This window comes from Lepidochelys kempii, chromosome 1 (assembly GCF_965140265.1).
Source record: "Lepidochelys kempii isolate rLepKem1 chromosome 1, rLepKem1.hap2, whole genome shotgun sequence".
In the NCBI taxonomy this organism is placed as follows: Eukaryota; Metazoa; Chordata; order Testudines; family Cheloniidae; genus Lepidochelys; species Lepidochelys kempii.
Genome location: NC_133256.1, coordinates 195,525,881 through 195,548,815, shown reverse-complemented (window position 1 = coordinate 195,548,815; position 22,935 = coordinate 195,525,881). Strand labels below are relative to the sequence as shown.

The 22,935-nt window shown below is 45.3% G+C and overlaps 1 protein-coding gene across 6 annotated transcripts in view; it reads left to right on the top strand.

Annotated features, from left to right (window-relative positions):
• The window catches only part of NXPE3 (neurexophilin and PC-esterase domain family member 3), a 32,959-nt gene extending 11,742 nt beyond the window's left edge, over positions 1-21,217 (top strand). For 5 of the 6 annotated variants that reach the window (XM_073306698.1, XM_073306687.1, XM_073306677.1 and 2 more), the window contains 4 exons: positions 2,734-3,494; positions 4,630-4,703; positions 16,525-16,731; positions 18,265-21,217. In XM_073306698.1, coding sequence (XP_073162799.1) covers positions 2,734-3,494; positions 4,630-4,703; positions 16,525-16,731; positions 18,265-18,815 — 1,593 coding nt within the window. In that variant the 3' untranslated portion in view covers positions 18,816-21,217. The remainder of the gene's footprint in view (positions 1-2,733; positions 3,495-4,629; positions 4,704-16,524; positions 16,732-18,264) is intronic. The other variant, XM_073306715.1, reaches the window with a different exon arrangement.
• Positions 21,218-22,935: the final 1,718 nt, after the last annotated feature.

The window sequence follows — 22,935 nt, the reverse complement described above, 5'->3', positions numbered from 1 at the left end:
GAATTGGTCTCTACCATTTGGACACCTTTCCCCCCCCCCATTGCGATTTGTTGCTTTTAATGTTGTTGTGACGAATGCTGGTTTGCAACAATGAGACATCCAGATATGTTAAGACGTGCTAAGAATTATAACTGAAACAGGATTATGGGCATTAGAACAGAGCTGAAGTTTCATCTGCTTGGAAGCATACTGAAATTTTAAAAGGATCTTTTTCAAACTTTTCTATTCCGCCCTGTATTGGGTGCTTACCTGGATAGTCAACTACAGGTTTTCATTTGTACATGAGAGGGTTACTCCCACACTGTAATTCCTCCCCACCAACCCTTCCTCAGAGGCTCCACAGGAGGTCAGCTAATCCGTCCTCCAAGTAGCATATGTCTCAGCTTTTGATGCAGCTTTGGGTCATTTATTCATGGAAACTGCGAAGCAACTTTGTTGCCTTCACAGTGCTGTCATTGTTGGCCAGTTTTTGGAGAGTTTAGCACCTGAAATTAAACATGAGGGCAATCCAGAAAGTCATTAACTTTTTAAAACTGTCTCCCAGACCACTGACAATAGGACATAGAACATTTCACCTCTGTGTTTCCTGTTTGAATCCATCTTTGGTCAGTGGAAGCCAAAAGCCATTGCTATCCGATGGCTTTCTGATTGTGTGGGTGAAAATTGATCTCAGTCCAACTGTTAGTGGAAAGTGGCCACATCACAAAAGATGTCCCATCTGACACTAACTCGCTTTGCGCTGCTTGGTACATTTATTGGTAAACATGGCAGAGACCAGACACTGAAAGGGCATGGTGTCTTCTGACTTTGAAAAGTGTACCCTCCAAGATAGTACTGTGGCATGCTAGTGGGGCAGTGTGAGGAAGCTTGCAATGCCTGTATAATGCCTGTTGTGTGGATAAGTATAGGACTTCCCAGGGCTGCACACCGCCAGCACTACATTGAGACTAAAAAAAACCCCTCTGCTATAGACTTAAAGTGTATTCCATGCATTCTTATTCTTAAAAATATCTAGTACCCAGAAGCACATAAGCACCTCTAAGAGCATAAAGACACAATCCCTGCTTGGGAATAGTTGAAAATTTAAATGATGATAGTGTGGGGAGACATATTGGGAATGGATGAATAAAGATACAAAATAATGTCCTGTGCTACCATGTCATGTAGAGGATTGAGTTACATTAGAACTTCACTAATTCTCATCAATTACTGGGAAATCCACTGTATTTCTGAATCTTGTGAATTATTGGGCAAGCAAACAAAAATCTTTGGTTTGTTTTAATAAAAAAACCTTTCTATTGTATCTTATCTCTTTTTGGATACTGTAGATCTATTTTTTTGAAACTTTATAAAGTATCAGAAGGGTAGCCGTGTTAGTCTGTATCCACAAAAACAACGAGGAGTCTGGTGGCACTTTAAAGACTAACAGATTTATTTGGGCATAAGCTTTTGTGGGTAAAAAATCCACTTCTTCAGATACTTGGTAAAGATGATGAGGCATTAGTAAGTAAGGTAAAGAGCTCTCACATTAAGCCTTCACCAAGAAGTAAGAAGGGTTTCCCTATTTTGTGTATCAATTAGCGAGGTTCTGTCACATACAGGAAAATATCTCAACCCTGACTTGATGCATGTTTGAACTGAGGTCTGAAGCTGGAGGGTGTACTTGGCAAGTAGAAGCCATCATGAATTCTCTGGTGTCTTACTGTTTTTCCTAAAACTTATTTTTGGGAATACTTTCAGTTTGCTGAAATTCCAGCAACTTCCTTGGCCCTGGTCTACACTGGCGTAGCTGAAGTCGGAGTATCTTAGGTCGACTTACCTGGCCGTGAGGATGGCAGCAAGTCCACCACTACCGCTCCCCCATCGACTCCGCTTCCGCCTCTCACAAGCTGGAGTTCCGGAGTCAATGGGGAGCGTGTTCGGGAATTGATTTATCGCATCTAGATGAGACACGATAAATCGATCCCCAATAGATGGATCACTACCTGCTGATGGAACACTTGATCTCTGCTACTTTCTCCCCTACAATGTTGTGTTTACTGATTTAGAGCTTTAGCAGCATGTGAAATCATAGTCTGTCCTGATCAATGCTTTCTGGGGCTTGTCACTCACTATTCTATTTGTGTAACCACTAACCAGTTCATGTGTTCAGTCATGTCTTTCAATCATTTTTTGAATTTCTGTAACTTCTTTTAATTCTTGACTTTAAACAAGGAGATGCATGTTTACACAAGGATGATGAAAAGTAATGTGGGGTGACTAGACAAATACAGCATGATCGCCAAAGGCAGTGGGCAGTCTAAAAAGCATGCAATGTGCAGGATCAGTTTTGTCTCTGGAGTAATGTAACCAACTTCCCTTGCTTCATGTTGGTGATAAATTTGGCCTGTTGTGCCTTAGTTTTAAAATAAAACGTTAGATAACCTTTATTTCTTAGGCAAAGGAAGCCTTATAATGATTACCTTACTGATACTTTGCTGCATGGATGTTCAAAATGTAACCATAAAATCTTTGGGCCTAATTTTCAGAGCCTTTGTGCAAATGAAAAATCAGGCACCTAGTTTCTCAGAAATCCTAAGGTGAATATAATCATCTTCTGTGTTCCTGTGAAACTAAGATATTTAATCACCACCTACACGATCCAAAACAAAGCACAGTTTTTATGGTTTTATATCCTGACAAAACACTTGTAATGTTAATAGCCTATTTTCTAATAGTCCTCTTCCTTTGCAGCACTTGGATCACAACACGGTCTCGGGGTTAAATTGGATAATAGAGACCAGTGACCAGCAGTCTTCATCGCCAACAACTAAAACTACCCGAAGGCACTACTGTGATTATGAACATCAAACTTTGTCCAAAAGAGAACAAGCTGAGGAGGAATCCTTATTTGCTGCTATACAGTGGCCAAACCCCCCTTTAGGTAAAATCCCATTTATAAGAAGCACTGATCCTGCCCACAGCAGTTTTGTGATTTTGAATTCCCATGTGCGTTTCAAGGTGGGAGATCAGTTAGAGGTGCTTGTCCACATGAAGGATTTTCAAGGCAAACCAAAACAGTATGGTGGAGACTACATACAGGCAAGAATTCACTCTCCGCTACTGAAAGCTGGAGCAACGGGAAGGGTTGTAGATGATCAGAATGGGTTTTACAAAGTCTTTTTCACTCTACTTTGGCCAGGGGATGTCAGAGTCTCTGTGTCTCTGGTCCACCCCAGTGAAGGGATACAAGTCCTGCAGCGCTTACGGGAAGAAAGGCCAGACAGAGTCTTCTTTAAAAGCTTATTCAGGTCTGGTAGTACTTCAGAAACCACTGTATGCAATGTGTGTTTGCCTGGAGAGCTTCCTGTCTGTAACTTCACAGACCTCTTCACTGGTGAGCCATGGTTCTGCTACAAGCCAAGAAAACTGTCCTGTGCCAGCAGAATCAACCATGCCAAGGGAGGATATCAAAAGGGCCTTCTGACACCTTCTGAGAGTCTCTTTTTCCAAACGTATGTATGTTCCTAAATATATGCATAACCACACACTTTTTTTTTTTTAATGGCCCTTAAGTTATATCTGTGTCTTTATGTTGACAAGATCAAGCAACTAGTTAGTTGTAATGTTGATGAAAGGTGCTGGACTGACATTTCTGGAGATCAAAATCTTCTCTTTATTTGCAGAAACAGATACTGCTTAAGTAGTAGCAGCGAAAGTTTTCCTCATGCTGCTCAGCCTGCATGCTTCAGTCTTAAACTGAAGAAACTAGGAGAGAGGTAGTGGAGTCTCCGTGCCCTGAAGTCAGTACTAGGCTTGTCTGCTGACACTGATGAGTGTTACTGCCACTGTGATGGTGGTTGGGTTTGTTTTTTGTTTTGTTGTTGGTCCATTTATTTCAGTCATAATTTCAGTTTATGTTCATAACTCTTAATATGCATTTGGTACATACATTACATAAGAATATTGATGATCAGTGTTGTTAGTGTTCATATACCTCACAAGGCATATTTTGTACAAAAAATATTTCAGTAGTGTGTGAATGCAAGGGTGATTTCAGTCACAGTAATTTTTTCTTAGAAAATCAGCATGTTGTTGCTAAATTGATTGCCTACTGTGCTCTTCACTCCTTCTCAATCACCATGGCCTGAAATGACAGAAAATGGGTGCATGATAGCCTTCAATTATGAATTATTCCTATAGTAGAACTGGAGGTTACTGTGTAGCATCTATGGCTCTGCCTTCCCAATACAAGAATGTGTGGGTCTCAGCCAGGAAAAGCCCATCATGGCTTAAGGACTCCATGGAATCTATGAGGTAGCTCCCCTAGTGACTTGTACAGACTTCTGATTGCTAGAAGTAATGTACCCTGCTGGCTTTGTGCAAGTAAAAATGGGTTTATAAAGTAAAATCTAATATCCTAGGACTACCAAAATGTTAAATCTTTGGCTAAGTGGGATTAAGAGAGTTGTCTCAAGGAGATTAATACGTACTGATTGGAGCTTTAGAAAGTAGGCTGCGTCTTAGAAATAAAAAATGTATCCCACATGCAGTGTGTACACACAAGTAAGGAGAAACTGATGCTAAAAATGAACTTGAAATATCCAGCATTGCTTTATTACATTTATATTTTTCTTACTGTTCTTCAAGTGATGTGAATATCAAAGTGCCAGTACTTCCCAGTGGCCCTGATTCAGTGACTGTGGAACCCTTAGGATTTACAGGTAAAGTGTGTTTTTAAATATCTTTGTTTTGTAAATCATAGTGAAATCAATAGAAAGGGAAACAGGCATGATTAAATAATACTGGAGACTTTGTTTTCCCAGCTATTTGGCAAAAATATTTTTTTAAATTTATGCATTGAATACAATTAGATGGTAAAGCTCTTTTTAAAAAAACTATTTATTTAGGAAGTATTAACAGGTTTACAAATCCTTGCCATGTAAATAGAAACTAAACAACTTACAACTGTGAGCTTTTGTTTAACGAGGCGTCGTCTAGGAATGGAGTCATCAGTTGATCGTACACTCTTCTGTCACAAAAAGAAAAGGAGTACTTGTGGCACCTTACAGACTAACAAATTTATTTGAGCATAAGCTTTCGTGTCACAAACTCTCTCTTATTAGGATTTGTTACTCCTGGGGGAATTATGCACCACTGCGCATGTGCATATTTAATGCGCTGCGCATATTTTAATCCCCATCCATTCCTCCTCCTCCCCCCCACCAATAGCTTCTGCCAGAAAGTTGCTGCAGTTCCACCTTTTGCCCACCAGAGGGTGCTATGGCACGAGAACAGAGTAGCCACTGTCCTGCCAGCTAGGGAAAAGAGAGAGCCTGCAGTGCCTTCTTCACAGCACCTGTCAGGCCAGGTCAGGAGATAGGGGATATGGAGACAGACAGCGTGGAGCTGCTGGGGGTCACAGACGGGCTCATAAGGTCTAGTGGGGGAGGACAGACTGGGGCACCTCCTGTGGGGCGGAAGCCCCAAGATCTCCCTTCCTGCAGGCAGAAGCTCCTCCAAACAGGCTGGTGGGCAGAGAATGGGGAAGGGGGGGCGGAGGGCTCTGAGAGCTGCACTCTAACTGTAAAAGAGCTGCATGTGGCTCACAAGCCGCGGTTTGGCCACCCCTGTTATATGTTCACTGCACAGCTCCCATTAACTTCAGTTGCAAATACTCAGACTCAGGGTCTCAAGCTGGGCATTAGAAAATGAGGAACACACAGTTAGTGACCACTTGTGAAAAATTTGGTTTAGGTGATATGATGAGCATCAAATTGGACCTCTGTGGCAAAGGCAGGGTTAGAAGCCTCCAGGGCAGTATAAAACTGACTCAATCATGAGACCATCCTTCTCTTCCTGCAATTCCTTGCTTCATTCGCTATGCATCTTCCAACTTCTGCAATGAATGAAGGAATTGTCACGCTGTCCACAGTGGCTCACGACTGTGAGTGCCAACCTCAGGGCAGACTGTCAAGAAGCAGGGCAAAACCCCCAGTCTGGTTGTATGTTCTATAATTAGATGTCTCCAACCCATTAACAAGTATGAACTCCTCAAGCAGTATAACAACAGGTTTCAGAGTAGCAGCCGTTTTAGTCTGTATTCGCAAAAAGAAAAGGAGTACTTGTGGCACCTTAGAGACCAACAAATTTATTTGAGCATAACCTTTTGTGAGCTACAGCTCACTTCATCGGATGCATTCAGTGGAAAATACAGTGGGGAGATTTATATACATAGAGAACATGAAACAATGGGTGTTACCATACACACTGTAACAAGAGAGTGATCACTTAAGGTGAGACATTACCAGCAGGAGAGCGGGGAGGGGTGGGGGGGGGGACGGGATGGGACACCTTTTGTAGAGATAATCAAGGTGGGCCATTTCCAGCAGTTGACAAGAATGTCAGAGGAACAGTAGGGGGTGAAGAGAGGGGGAATAAACATGGGGAAATAGTTTTACTTTGTGTAATGACCCATCCACTTCCAGTCTCTATTCAAGCCTAAGTTAATTGTATCCAGTTTGCAAATTAATTCCAATTCAGCAGACTCTCGTTGGAGTCTGTTTTTGAAGTTTTTTTGTTGAAGAATTGCAACCTTTAGGTCTGTAATCGAGTGACCAAAGAGATTGAAGTGTTCTCCGACTGGTTTTTGAATGTTATAATTCTTGACGTCTGATTTGTGTCCATTTATTCTTTTACGTAGAGACTGTCCGGTTTGACCAATGTACATGGCAGAGGGGCATTGCTGGCACATGATGGCCTATATCTCATTGGTAGATGTGCAGGTGAACGAGCCTCTGATAGTGTGGCTCGTGATTAGGCCCTGTGATGGTGTCCCCTGAATAGATATGTGGGCACAGTTGGCAACGGGCTTTGTTGCAAGGATAGGTTCCTGGGTTAGTGGTTCTGTTGTGTGGTGTGTGGTTGCTGGTGAGTATTTGCTTCAGGTTGGGGGGCTGTCTGTACGCAAGGACTAGCCTGTCTCCCAAGATCTGTGAGAGTGATGGGTCGTCCTTCAGGATAGGTTGTAGATCCTTGATGATGCGTTGGAGAGGTTTTAGTTGGGGGCTGAAGGTGATGGCTAGTGGCTTTCTGTTATATTCTTTGTTGGGCCTGTCCTGTAATAGGTGACTACTGGGTACTCTTCTGGCTCTGTCAATCTGTTTCTTCACTTCAGCAGGTGGGTACTGTAGTTGTAAGAACTCTTGATGGAGATCTTGTAGGTGTTTGTCTCTGTCTGAGGGGTTGAAGCAAATGCGGTTGTATCATAGAGCTTGGCTGTAGACAATGGATCGTGTGGTGTTGTCTGGATGAAAGCTGGAGGCAAGTAGGTAGGAATAGCAGTCAGTAGGTTTCCGGTATCGGGTGGTGTTTATGTGACCATCGCTTATTAGCACGGTAGTGTCCAGGAAGTGGATCTCTTGTGTGGACTGGTCCAGGCTGAGGTTGATGGTGGGATGGAAATTGTTGAAATCACGATGGAATTCCTCAAGGGCTTCTTTTCCATGGGTCCAGATGATGAAGAAGTCATCAATGTAGCGCAAGTAGAGTAGGGGCATTAGGGGACGAGAGCTGAGGAAGCGTTGTTCTAAGTCAGCCATAAAAGTGTTGGCATACTGTGGGGCCATGCGGATACCCATAGCAGTGCCGCTGATTTGAGGGTATACATTGTCCCCAAATGTGAAATAGTTATGGGTGAGGACAGTGTCACAAAGTTCAGCCACCAACTAAAACCTCTCCAATGCATCATCCAACCTATCCTGAAGGACGACCCATCACTCTCACAGATCTTGGGAGACAGGCCAGTACTTGCTTACAGACAGCCCCCCAACCTGAAGCAAATACTCACCGGCAACCACACACCACAAAACAAAACCACTAACCCAGGAACCTATCCTTGCAACAAAGCCCGTTGCCAACTGTGCCCACATACCTATTCAGGGGACACCATCATAGGGCCTAATCACATCAGCCACACTATCAGAGGCTCATTCACCTGCACATCTACCAATGAGATATAGGCCATCATGTGCCAGCAATGCCCCTCTGCCATGTACATTGGTCAAACTGGACAGTCTCTATATAAAAGAATGAATGGACACAAATCAGACGTCAAGAATTATAACATTCAAAAACCAGTCGGAGAACACTTCAATCTCTTTGGTCACTCGATTACAGACCTAAAGGTTGCAATTCTTCAACAAAAAAACTTCAAAAACAGACTCCAACGAGAGTCTGCTGAATTGGAATTAATTTGCAAACTGGATACAATTAACTTAGGCTTGAATAGAGACTGGGAGTGGATGGATCATTACACAAAGTAAAACTATTTCCCCATGTTTATTCCCCCCCTCTCCACCCCTCAGACGTTCTTGTCAACTGCTGGAAATGGCCCACCTTGATTGTCACTACAAAAGGTTCCCCCTCTCCCCTCCCTGCTCTCCTGCTGGTAATTTCACACCTTAAGTGATCACTCTCGTTACCGTCTGTATGGTAAAACCCATTGTTTCATGTTCTCTATGTATATAAATCTCCCCACTGTATTTTCCACTGAATGCATCTGATGAAGTGAGCTGTAGCTCACGAAAGCTTATACTCAAATAAATTGGTTAGTCTCTAAGGTGCCACAAGTACTCCTTTTCTTAAAGCAGTATAACAGTCCTACCATGGTTTCAGAGTAGCAGCCGTTTTAGTCTGTATTTGCAAAAAGAACAGGAGTACTTGTGGCACCTTAGAGACTAACCAATTTATTTGAGCATAAGTTTTCGTGAGCTACAGCTCACTTCATCGGATGCATTCAGTGGAAAATACATTGGGGAGATTTATATACATAGAGAACATAAAACAATGCGTGTTACCGTACACACTGTAACCAGAACGATCACTTAGGTGAGACCGTCTATCTTGGCACACAGGCAAGCTGGAATTTTGTGATTGATGGTTGCTTACACCAAAAATCAAATCAGTAATCTGGTTACTCCTAGCCCTGGTCTACACTAGGACTTTAGGTCGAATTTAGCAGCGTTAAATCGATGTAAACCTGCACCCGTCCACACAATGAAGCCCTTTATTTCGACTTAAAGGGCTCTTAAAATCTATTTCCTTACTCCACCTCTGACAAGTGGATTAGCGCTTAAATCGACCTTGCCGGCTCGAATTTGGGGTACTGTGGACACAATTCGATGGTATTGGCCTCCGGGAGCTATCCCAGAGTGCTCCATTCTGACCGCTCTGGACAGCACTCTCAACTCAGATGCACTGGCCAGGTAGACAGGAAAAGAACCGCGAACTTTTTAAATCTCATTTCCTGTTTGGCCAGCGTGGCAAGCTGCAGGTGACCATGCAGAGCTCATCAGCACAGGTGACCATGATGGAGTCCCAGAATCGCAAAAGAGCTCCAGCATGGACCGAACGGGAGGTACGGGATCTGATCACTGTTTGGGGAGAGGAATCCGTGCTATCAGAACTCGGTTCCAGTTTTCGAAATGCCAAAACTTTTGTCAAAATCTCCCAGGGCATGAAGGACAGAGGCCATAACAGGGACCCGAAGCAGTGCCGCGTGAAACTGAAGGAGCTGAGGCAAGCCTACCAGAAAACCAGAGAGGCGAACGGCTGCTCCGGGTCAGAGCCCCAAACATGCCGCTTCTATGATGAGCTGCATGCCATTTTAGGGGGTTCAGCCACCACTACCCCAGCCGTGTTGTTTGACTCCTTCAATGGAGATGGAGGCAATACGGAAGCAGGTTTTGGGGACGATGATGATGATGATGAGGTTGTAGATAGCTCACAGCAAGCAGGCGGAGAAACTGGTTTTCCCGACAGCCAGGAACTGTTTCTCACCCTGGACCTGGAGCCAGTACCCCCCGAACCCACCCAAGGCTGCCTCCTGGACCCAGCAGGCGAAGGGACCTCTGGTGAGTGTACCTTTTAAAATACTATACATGGTTTAAAAGCAAGCATGTGAAAGGATTACTTTGCCCTGGCATTCGCGGTTCTCCTAGATGTACTCCTAAAGCCTTTGCAAAAGGTTTCTGGGGAGGGCAGCCTTATTGCGTCCTTCATGGTAGGACACTTTACCACTCCAGGCCAGTAACACGTACTCGGGAATCATTGTACAACAAAGCATTACAGTGTATGTTTGCTGGCATTCAAACAACATCCGTTCTTTATCTCTCTGTGTTATCCTCAGGAGAGTGAGATATAATTCATGGTCACCTGGTTGAAATAGAGTGCTTTTCTTCAGGGGACACTCAGAGGAGGCCATTCCTGCTGGGCTGTTTTCCTGTGGCTAAACAGAAATGTTCCCCGCTGTTAGCCACAGGGACGGGGGAAGGTTGAGGGGGTAGCCACGCGGTGGGGGGAGGCAAAATGCGACCTTGTAACGAAAGCACATGTGCTATGTATGTAATGTTAACAGCAAGGTTTACCCTGAAAGACTGTAGCCACTATTTTATAAAATGCATCTTTTTAAATACCGCTGTTCCTTTTTTTTCTCCAACAGCTGCATGTGTTTCAATGATCACAGGATCTTCTCCTTCCCAGAGGCTAGTGAAGCTTAGAAAGAAAAAAAAAAACGCACTCGCGATGAGATGTTCTCCGAGCTCATGCTGTCCTCCCACACTGACAGAGCACAGACGAATGCGTGGAGGCAAATAATGTCAGAGTGCAGGAAAGCACAAAATGACCGGGAGGAGAGGTGGCGGGCTGAAGAGAGTAAGTGGCGGGCTGAAGAGAGGGCTGAAGCTCAAATGTGGCGGCAGCGTGATGAGAGGAGGCAGGATTCAATGCTGAGGCTGCTGGAGGACCAAACCAGTATGCTCCAGTGTATGGTTGAGCTGCAGCAAAGGCAGCTGGAGCACAGACTGCTACTGCAGCCCCTCTGTAACCTACCGCCCTCCTCCCCAAGTTCCATAGCCTCCACACCCAGACGCCCAAGAACGTGGTAGGGGAGCCTCCGGCCAACCAGCCTCTCCACCACAGAGGATTGCCCCAAAAAAAGAAGGCTGTAATTAAATAAATTTTGAAGTTGTAAACTTTTAAAGTGCTGTGCTTAAAGTGCTGTGTGGCATTTTCCTTCCCTCCTCCACCACCCCTCCTGGGCTACCTTGGTAGTCATCCCCCTATTTGTGTGATGAATGAATAAAGAATGCATGAATGTGAAGCAACAATGACTTTATTGCCTCTGCAAGCGGTGATTGAAGGGAGGAGGGGCGGGTGGTTAGCTTACAGGGAAGTAGAGTGAACCAAGGGGCGGAGGGTTTCATCAAGGAGAAACAAAGAGAACTTTCACACCGTAGCCTGGCCAGTCATGAAACTGGTTTTCAAAGCTTCTCTGATGCGTACCGTGCCCTCCTGTGCTCTTCTAACCGCCCTGGTGTCTGGCTGTGCGTAACCAGCAGCCAGGCGATTTGCCTCAACCTCCCACCCCGCCATAAACGTCTCCCCCTTACTCTCACAGATATTGTGGAGCACACAGCAAGCAGTAATAACAGTGGGAATATTGGTTTCGCTGAGGTCTAAGCGAGTCAGTAAACTGCGCCAGCGCGCCTTTAAACATCCAAATGCACATTCTACCACCATTCTGCACTTGCTCAGCCTGTAGTTGAACAGCTCCTGACTACTGTCCAGGCTGCCTGTGTACGGCTTCATGAGCCATGGCATTAAGGGGTAGGCTGGGTCCCCAAGGATACATATAGGCATTTCAACATCCCCAACAGTTATTTTCTGGTCTGGGAATAAAGTCCCTTCCTGCAGCTTTTGAAACAGACCAGAGTTCCTGAAGATGCGAGCGTCATGTACCTTTCCCGGCCATCCCACGTTGATGTTGGTGAAACGTCCCTTGTGATCCACCAGAGCTTGCAGCACTATCGAAAAGTACCCCTTGCGGTTTATGTACTCGGCGGCTTGGTGCTCCGGTGCCAAGATAGGGATATGGGTTCCGTCTATGGCCCCACCACAGTTAGGGAATCCCATTGCAGCAAAGCCATCCACTATGACCTGCACATTTCCCAGGGTCACTACCCTTGATATCAGCAGATCTTTGGTTGCGTGGGCTACTTGCATCACAGCAGCCCCCACAGTACATTTGCCCACTCCAAATTGATTCCCAACTGACCGGTAGCTGTCTGGCATTGCAAGCTTCCACAGGGCTATCGCCACTCGCTTCTCAACTGTGAGGGCTGCTCTCATCTTGGTATTCATGCGCCTCAGGGCAGAGGAAAGCAAGTCACAAAGTTCCATGAAAGTGCCCTTACGCATGCGAAAGTTTCGCAGCCACTGGGAATCGTCCCAGACCTGCAACACTATGCGGTCCCACCAGTCTGTGCTTGTTTCCCGAGCCCAGAATCGGCGTTCCACAGCATGAACCTGCCCCATTAGCACCATGATGCCCCATTAGCACCCATGCTTTCAGAGAAATCTGTGTCCATGTCCTGATCACTCACGTGACCGCACTGACGTCGCCTCCTCGCCCGGTATCGCTTTGCCAGGTTCTGGTGCTGCATATACTGCTGGATAACGCGTGTGGTGTTTAATGTGCTCCTAATTGCCCAAGTGAGCTGAGTGGCCTCCATGCTTGCCTTGGTATGGCGTCCGCACAGAAAAAAGGCGCGGAACGATTGTCTGCCGTTGCTCTGACGAAGGGAGGGGCGACTGACGACATGGCTTACAGGGTTGGCTTCAGGGAGCTAAAATCAACAAAGGGGGTGTCTTTACATCAAGGAGTATTTCAGGTAGGACTTCATGGAGGGTTCCAATAAGAAATGGTGCACCTAAGTTATTGTTCTTATTGGAACAAGGAGGTTAGCCTGGCCTCTGATTGATACATGGCTAGATTTACCTCGCTGCACCTTCTCTGTGAGTGACTGCAGTGTGACCTAGAGGAATGAGTCCCCTAGACAGGGGAGGAGGCAAATGAGTACAAAACAAATCTGGTCTATTTCTTGTTTTGATCCACTCCATCTATCTTTTACATCTTTGGCTGGCAGCAGACGGTGCAGAAGGACTGCATGCCATCCACATCTCATGGCTGCTCGGCAGAAGATGGTACAGTACGACTGCTAGCCATCCTCATCTCTTGCCTGCCCGGCAGAAGATGGTACAGTACAACTGCTAGCAATCCGTATCGCCTGCCTGCTCGCCATAAGATGGTTCAATAGGACTGACTGCAGGACTAAAGAGAATGACCTGGTTAAGTCACTCTAAATTAAGTCCCTGCGCCCATGTCTGTCCAGGCGCTCCCCGCCGACGTGGCCAGGAGCACCTCGGACATGACGATGACGGCTACCAGTCGTACTGTACCGTCTGCTGCCACAAGGAAAGGGGTTGCTGCTACTGTGTAGCAAAGCCGTACCGCGTCTGCCAGCACCCAGGAGACATACAGTGACGGTTACCTGAGCGGGCTCCATGCTTGCCGTGGTATGGCGTCTGCACAGGTAACTCAGGAAAAAAGGCGCGAAACGATTGTCTGCCCTTGGTTTCACGGAGGGAGGGAGGGAACGGGGGCCTGACGATATGTACCCAGAACTACCCGTGACAATGTTTTAGCCCCATCAGGCATTGGGATCTCAACCCAGAATTCCAATGGGCAGCGGAGACTGCGGGAACTGTGGGATAGCTACCCACAGTGCAACGCTCCGGAAGTCGACTCTAGCCTCGGTACTGTGGAAGCACTCCACCGAGTTAATGCACTTAATGCACTTAGAGCATTTTCTGTGGGGACACACACACTTGAATATATAAAACCGATTTCTAAAAAACCGACTTCTATAAATTCGACCTTATTCCATAGTGTAGACATACCCCTAGTCCCAAAGGACCAGTCGTTTACCCAAGCTCATCTGTATTTAGATTGTAAGCCAAGGACAACACTTGTAGCCACCCCTGTAATAAACTCACCAAAGGCTTATTACTAGGGAAAAGCATATAAGAGTTATTTACAAGATTAAAGCACATAAATTTACGCACACAAATGACTTAATCTTAGATTTCAAAAGATAATAGAAACTTCTCTCATAAGCAAACTCTGTGTCCTTTTGGGCTAACCCAAGCTAAACACTTGGGGACTCCTTGCTTAAGCTTAGAAATCCTCACCCCTCAGAATTCAAGCAGCTTAGGAATAACAATTTCTCCTTAATAGGCATTTTTATTTCCTTCCTCTAGCATTCAAGCTGTGATGGGATGTGGGCTTGTTGCATGTACCCTCTTCAGGGGTGTGGGGAAGCAAGCTGCAAAGTCGTTTGTCCACAATGTTTGGCTGATGTCTGTAGACCATCTTTTGTCAGGGAGAAGATAACTCCTCTTGTGGTGAACTAGAATTTCAAATTTGGTAATGCTCCTCCTCCGACTAATTTTACAGTCTTAGGCTATGTCTACACTATGCAGCTTTTAGTGACAGGACTGTGCTGCTAGCCATGCCGCTAAATGACGTGCAATGTAGCTACTATTTGTCGGCAGGAGAGAGCTCTCCTGCCGACGACAAAATGCCATCCCCAACAAGCGGCAGCAGCTTTGTCGGCAGGAGAGCACTCTTGCTGACAAAGTGCTGTTCACACCAGCACTTTTCATGAGTAACACTTTTGTTGTTTGGGGGGGGGTGTTTTTTAGCACACCTGAACAACAAAAGTTTTGCCGACTAAGTTTCGGTGTAGACAAAGCCTTAGCAAACATTTTTATAGTTCTAGAGCCAACATTTCAATGTTACTTTATAACATGCAGATATTACAATTAATTGCAATACATGCAGCATCCCACACTCTCACACAGGTAAACCAGATTGGTTTCCACCTATATGTTTGTCAGTATTCAGTGACACCTAGGGGCCTAGATATGAGATGGATCCTATAGACAACATCTTCCTTCACTACACAATCTTGATTCATCTGGAAGTATAGTTCATCTTGTGTGCGGACTGAGGCAGGGGTCCTGTGGAAAGAATACTATGTGATCATGTAATTAAAGACTGCAACATAATGCATGCATACATGAGGGCTGAATTAACATTGCCCTTGCAACTTTAAGGTCGCATGGGCAACTTTACCTTTGGTATTTCCTAACTTTTGAGTGCTTGACTTTGCAACTTAAATGTTGTTTTAACAGTTTTTATATGTAACTTCCTAGTTTTTTGGAAAAAACAAACTGAAAAAACAGTACTATCGTGTGGCATAATATTGACACCCACATGGGTCCTCAAGGGTTGGAACCTTCTGTCCACTGCAGAAGTGACCCCTGCCACTTAAGCTAATGGAGTAACTGACAGCAATATTAGGTTGTCATCCTTTATATGGGCCAGCCATGAAGGTGCTTTGAGGTGAAAGGCAATTGGAATGAATTTGTGATCCAATCTGAGACCTCATATACTCTCAAATTTGGTGTGGCTGGCCAGTAATCTGGGCCTGCTCCTTAGCTGTGTCCCTGCCAGCCACTAGAGGGGGATGAGAGAGAGAGACTTTGCCCAGTGGGTTTCACAGGTGTTTGCTAACAGCGGAGAAATGGTGAGACAAGGGAATCTTTTGTTCTATTCCACTCTGGAGGGAAGTGTGCTGTAATGGGCACAGACCTTTCTGCCCTTGTTTTCCCCCCCCTCCAACCTTGACCCTGTTTGCTCCTGTTCCCTTCAGTCTCTCCTTGCCCCAGTCCCAGGCTCCTTGCCCAGCCAGTTCCAATCTGTCGCTCCTTGCCCATCCTAGCAGCTCCTTGTCCCAGTCTCCCCGTCATCTTTGTTTTTGAGTTAGCATGGAGAAGGAAGCAGCCTAACTGGGAGCCAGCAGGTGGACCTCTGAGACCACAGGAGAGACAGGTTCCTGCCCTCGGTTCTGATACTTGGTACCACAGCAATCCCCAACAGCTGGGAGGAGCAATTGCAGCTCCATCCCTGGAGCCCCGGGATGGGGCATGCTCAGCGAGGAATGGTATCTTGGGAGAATTTAGCTGCCAAACTCAAACAAGTCTCTACTGCACATGTGCGAATTTGAGATTTTTCAAAGGCTTATAACTTGGCCAATTTTGGTCTGATGATTTTTCATGGCACATCCCTGACAAAGATAACCTCCCCTCATCCAGATTTCAGTTCCTTTCTCTAAGGCGTGGAGATTCTAGAGCTTATCAACTAAATGATTGTAAGATTTTTTTTTTTTTAAACCTGGGGGAAACTATTCTTCTTGGTCTCAGAAATAGCTGAACCATTTTTGCTGAAACATTAAAAAAAAAAAAATCCAGCCTCAGGCAAACAGCTTGCATGGAACGTTTCACTCTGAACCATTAAAGGAGGGCAAAGTTACAAGAAATTTACAATGGGGCCTTTTAACGTGAAGTATGCTTAAGTAACCTTAACTGTTGGTGAAGCTGGTAGAGATGTCTGTAACTGTCTTTTGTTGTAGAAGGAGGAAAAAATGTGTTAGATTGGGGTGTTTAATCAGTTTGTTTTGTCATGCTGCTTTGCGTTAGGATAAGGGTTGATGCTTTTGCTTGGTTGGATATACTTCCATGAAAATTATCGAGATTATTTTTATAATTGTGTATTAATTTGGAATCATTTTCTTCTTCCAGAATCAGCAAATCTGGACAGATCTCAAGGCCCAGATATTTTCCCTTTGGGTTACTATTACCAAGACGAGTGGAGGCCAAGAACACATTGGATCCGTCATTTTAACAAGACAGCTGATATAAGCAAATGCTTACAAGGAAAAGTAGTCCACTTGTTTGGAGATTCTACAATAAGACAGTGGTTTGAATATCTGACCACGTTTGTTCCAGGTTGGTTATTTTCTTGATTTGTGCCGATTGCTTTCAAAAAGTCTTTACGTCTCTCACTCCATAGTGATTTTATATCCTAATATCAAAATAATGGAAGAAATAAAGAGGGATGGAGGGCAAATGGATTTTCAATAAATAGTCATTGACAGGATGAGTCATCCAAATTCCTTAGTAAAGATTGGAAATATATGGGACCAAATCCCAGTGAACAAATATATATGCAATACACCAGAGGTGGAGAAACTATGACCTGCGGGCCAGATGTGCCTGCCCAGCCCCGGAGCTTCTGGCCCAGGAGGCTAGCCCCCGGCCCCTCCCCCGCTGTCATGCAGAGCAGCGCAGCAGCGTGTCTGGCTCCGGCCGGGCGGTGCAACAGCCAGATATGTTGCTTTGAGTGGCATGGTAAGGGGGCCAGGGGTTTGAATAAGGGGCAGGAGGTACCGGGGGGGGGGCAGTCAAGGGATGGGGTGGTTGGATGGGGCGGAGGTTGGGGGCGGGCGGTCAGGGGACGGAGAACAGGGGGTGGTTGGATGGGGAAGAGGTTCTGGGGGGAGGCAGTCAGGGGACAGGGAGCGGGAAGGGTTAGATGGGGTGGTTAGGGGTGGGGGTCCCAGGAGGGGGCGGTCAAGGGACAAGGAGCAGGGGTGGTTGCATGGGTCGGGGGTTTTGAGCGGGGCAGGCAGGGGGCGGGAAGTGGGAGGGGGCAGATAGGGGCGGGGCCAGGCTGTTTGGGGATGTGGCCCTCGGGCCAAAAAGTTTGCCTACTCCTGCAATACACCCTCAAAACCGGCACCATGGAGTGTGTTCTGCTTACATCTATCAAGACCATTTCTATTACTTTGAGATAAGCGAGCATGTTAATATACAACCACCAGGGGGCATGATGTAGCTTCTATAAGACATGGTAGCAATTGCAATGTCCCAGTAATGTAACTTTTTCAATTATTGTGGGTCAGTGTTGGACTCTTCCTTCTTTCATTTCACTCAGAATTTTGACCTTCCTTATTAGATGGCATAATTTAACAGCCAGTAATTGAATTAACCATCATAACTGCATAAAGGAATCAATTTTATTTAGATAAAGGGTGGAAATCATTTTAATACAGTTGACGTAGCTCCTGAAGTGATAATTAAATTAAATGGAGGTTAAAAGTTGGCAGAGAAGGCTTTCTGCTGGCACTTTATACGGCAGGGTATTTATGATGGAAAGAATCTGCTCAGAAAATCCCTTTATTTGTAAGGTGGTGGGGGAAAAACAATTTATCTGAAGTCAATCAAAGATATAGCTTTTCATTGATAGCATTTCAGCTTTAGAGAGATGCCAATCTTAGTGGGTATATGTTTCGGTGCTCAGGTCACAAAACATCGGAGTTCAGAAAGTGTACCAGGTGCTTATTCATCTGTGTTTTTTAACTGCATTTAGTATTCTATTCAAACACTCTTTTCTAGCACCAGAACTTTCATACTGTCCAAATTATTTATGGATAGTAAAAGATGGCAAGTGAGGAAACCTTTCTTCTTCTTGTGTTTCAGATCTAGTGGAATTTAACCTTGGGAGTCCTAAAAACGTAGGTCCTTTCCTGTCCGTGGACCTGAAGCACAATGTCCTGCTGAAGTTCCGCTGTCATGGGCCACCCATTCGCTTTACCACTGTCTTCAGTAGCGAGCTACGCTACATTGCCAATGAGCTGAATGGCATTGTAGGCGGAAGAAACACCGTGATAGCCATCACCGTATGGTCCCACTTCAGCACCTTCCCTGTGGAGGTGTACATCCGGAGACTGAGGAACATTCGCAGGTCCATAATTCAGCTGCTCGATCGCAGCCCCAAAACTCTAGTGGTCATCAGAACAGCCAATGTTCAGGAGCTTGGCCCAGAAGTGAGTCTCTTCAACAGTGACTGGTATTCCTTTCAGCTTGACACAGTCATGAGGAAGATGTTCTCAGGGATTGCTGTGTTCTTTGTGGATGCCTGGGAGATGTCTCTGGCCCATTACTTGCCACACAACTTGCACCCACAGGACATCATTGTTAAGAATCAGATAGACGCATTCCTGTCTTTCGTTTGTCCTTCAGAAACGTAGCACAATTGGTGGAGAAGGAGCCCCGTGAGATAGATAGATAGATAATGTTTTGCTGCAGCATAACCAAGTCATTCTCTGTCAGAGCTATAAAATGAAGCTACATGCAAACTGTATGGTTCCTGTTCCCATATGTGATCTCAGTTGCTTGGCCATGAAGACAGATGACTGTGAGGAGGAATGGACTAATTCTGACCACTTTTATATCTTCCTGTAGGGATGGTTCCTCTTAACCTTGTAATTTGTCTCAGATTACTAGGGTGCTCCTTAAATCAAAACTACAAGACTCACTACAGAAGTACTTAAATTATAAGCTTTATTAATTGTCTGTCTGCACCGCATGATTATTCATACAGCACTGATTCAGTTCCCAAAGTCCTTTCTTACTATCCAGAGTACTGTGTGAAACCTGGGAAGGATTGTTTGGGAACAGCGTTTTCTTTGGTTGTTCCAAGGTTGTATTGGGTATTTGGAACAACCAAAGACGTTTCATATTGTGCTTCTTTGATTGAAGTAATCTGGGGATACCTCTTCCAAAGTCCTAATCAGGAATCTAAAGGGGATGTCTTAAAACCACTAGATCAGTCCAGGAAGCACAACCTAAAAAGCCTGCAGAATTATCAGAATATTTATTGGATGTGTCGGCACTGATGTTAATCAACCAGCATGTTAATCAATCATCCACAATGTTTACAGAATGGCTTCTAAATAATACAAATAGCCAGCACCAGTTGTAGGTAGTTTCTTCTTCAGCAGCAACAACAAATTTGCAATAACTCATTGGAATGTTTCCTTACATTTACAGTTCATAGATCATAGAATCATATAATATCAGGGTTGGAAGGGACCTCAGGAGGTCATCTAGTCCAACCCCCTGCTCAAAGCAGGACCGATCCACAATTTTTGCCCCAGATTCCTAAATGGCCCCCTCAAGGATTGAACTCACAACCCTGAGTTTAGCAGGCCAATGCTCAAACCAGTGAGCTAAATGTTTTCTCCTGTCATGTGCTCACTCTGTTTTAGTACTTCACTGCTGCTTATGGGACCCGGCTTCTGTTTATATTAAGGAATATATTTGTTTTGAGGGGTAGGAACACACACAATTACATGGACTTCACAAACGGCTAAGGTGGGGGAGAGAGTCAAATTTTGAGCCTACAACTCTTGACAGCGTCACTATAAATTCTTGCTCTGACTGATCTTTGTTTTTCCACTTTTATGTTGGGCATTCTTTGCACCATTTTCATAGCTGCCAAATCTGCCAGCTATATGGGGTACAAAATACCTTCAGTGTTGCCCTGTGTATTTGGTAAATCCCACCTGAATTTCCAATGTTAAGCTGAAAATGTATTGCTGAGTGGCCCTTTTAGAGAAAGGGTTAATAGATTTGCACATTGCACTTTCTGTTTTGACTGGATCTGGTTACAGTGTAAGTCACACTTTGATTTATTGGCTTGATGAAGTTCAATTCCCAGATTAAACACTAACAATGAGATCTTCAGAAGGCTGCTCCCATTGAAACCAATGGAAATTCTACCATTGACTTCAGTGGGAACAGAGCATTGCCATCTTTCTCTCTTTGTAGCCCTTCTGTTTCTCTGCCACAGTCTTGCTCCCCTGTCGCTGTGCAACAGGTGTGAGCAGAGTCCTAAGTTTTTTTCCCCCCAATTTTAAAAGTTCTAGCCTTCCCATTGGCTCTTTTGGTCAGGTGCCCACTCCCTTTTCTTTACCTGGGGGACTTTTTAACCTTTTACAAGTTAAGCAAGTAGAGAACAGCTACCAAGAGGAATTTTACAGCCAAGTGGCTGACTGGGTGTCCATCAAAGGGAGCTACCCCCCCCCACACACACACACTTCATTTATCACAAATGTATACATATGTACCATAACCATTGAATTGTCAGATAACTGACCTACGCCATGGCAGCTTAACTTGAGCCTTTGTTGGTGTGGTTTTTTCTCTTGTATCAGACATAAGTATGTGCAAACCAGCAAAGAGGAGCATCTGCCCCTTTGCAAGATGTTGTGGTGACACAGATAGTTTTGGTTTGGGAGCAACAGTAATTGAAAAACTAAATCCCTTTATGGGTCCAGTATGCAATTGTTCCTATTTTAGCAGTTTCAAAAGGGGGTGAAAGACTGCCACAAGGGGTATTTTTGCTTTTTAAAAATCTAATTGAAATTGGTTTCAATCACATTTATGACCAACTTCTTTTAAGTCATGAATTTTAAAATAAGAAAGTTGCCAGTTTACTCAAGTTAAGGACCAATATTTCATTACTTTGGGAATGGGGATTGACAGGAAAGGAAAAATAAACTGGAGTTTCCAGTGTTCAACATTTTTAACAGTGGTCACATTATACTTCTAAATCAGTAAAATTTAATTGCAATGCTGTTTTCATCTCTATAGTTGTCAATGATCTCACCTGTTGTATATTGACGTAGCTATAGCAGTGGTGGGCAAATTTTTTGGGCCGAGGGCCACATCTGGGTGGGGAAATTGTATGTAGGGCCGGAGCAGGGGGTTGGGGTGCGGGGTGTGGGAGGGGGTGCAGTGTGCAGGAACGGGCTCAGGGCAAGGGATTGGGGCAGAGGAGGGGTATAAGGGGACTCAGGGAAGGGGGTTGAGGCGCAGGAGGGGTGCGGAGTGCAGGAGGGGGCTCAAGGCAGGGGTGTAGGAGAGGTGGGGACTGCAGGAGGGAGCTCAGGGCGCAGGGGTTGGAGTGCAGAAGCAGTGCGGGGTGTGGCAGGGGGCTCAGGGCAGGGGGTTGGGGTGTACGGGAGTGCAGCAGGGAGCTCAGGGCAGGGGGTTGGGGTGCAGGAGGGGTGCGAGGTGCAGGCAGGGAGTTGGGGGGTGGGGTGCAAGAAGGGTTCGGGCTCCAGCCCGGCAGTGCCGCTTACCTAAAGCGGTGCCGGGGTGGCAGCGGCATGCACCGGGGCCGGGGCAGGCTCCCTGCCTGCCCTGGCCCCACGCCGCGCCACTCTGGGAAGCAGCCAGACCCACGTCCCTGCACAGCCCCTGGGGAAGGGGGGGGCACAGGGCTCCATGCACTGCCCTTGCCACATCTCCAGGTACCTCCCCCACAGCTCCCATTGGCCACGGATCCGGCTTGCGGGCCGTAGTTTGGCCACCCCTGATCTACAGAATCACAACAATAAGTAATAAAATATTTTTAAATCAATTACTTCATGGTTTCTGTTGTTATGAGCTAAATAAACTGCTTTAAGGCTTGAGAAGTGGTTATATAAACATCCTGATAAAATTTTAAATGGCCACAATCTTATCTTACAGCCCCTTAACACTCACCTCTGTCATGCCAACAAAACCCAGCCTGCTGATAATGGCTAGCCAAGTGAGAAGCTGTGACTTCCCCTATGTGACTGCCCATAACCGGAACAGAAAATACAATACATAGCTGAGACAATTCTTCACCATTCTTGTGCTTGTGTGTATTATTCTCATCCCTGACCTATTTACATCTTTAAATTGTAAACCCTTTGGGGCAGGCACTGTTTTTTTTTTTAATACCGTTTCCCACACCCTAAACCGTAATCCCGATTGTAAATATCTAAAAATAACAGGGATTTTTAATGAAAAATACCTAGCACTTTCATGGTGGTCTTCAGCTGAAGATTTCAAAATGCTTTACAAAAGGTGGGTAAGAATCATTTCCCCCAAGTTCCAGACAAGGAGATGGAGGCACAGTGGCGTTAAGTTATTTGCTGCTGCTCAAGGTCATACAGTGAGTCAGTGGCAAATGGTTCTAGAACGCTGGTCTCCTCACACTTATTTCAGCTGAGGCTGTTTTTTGGAACCTGTGGTGAAAAAGTCTAGTTGAAATTTTTTGACCAAGAAAAAGGGAAAAATCTGAAAACTTTCTCGTTCTTTGTCAAGTAATGACCCTATGGGCACACCATTTCAGGTGTGCTTGTACCTTGTGTACCTTTGAGTGGAGACTTTTAGTAACAGTGTCTGTTTGACCTGTGCACACGTCCTACACATCCTTGTGCCCTGCAAAACTGAACTTGATAAATTTATGGAGGGGATGGTATGATGAGACTGCCTACAGTGGCATGTAGCTGATCTGTGACTGCTAGCAACCAGTATCTCCAATGGCTGGAG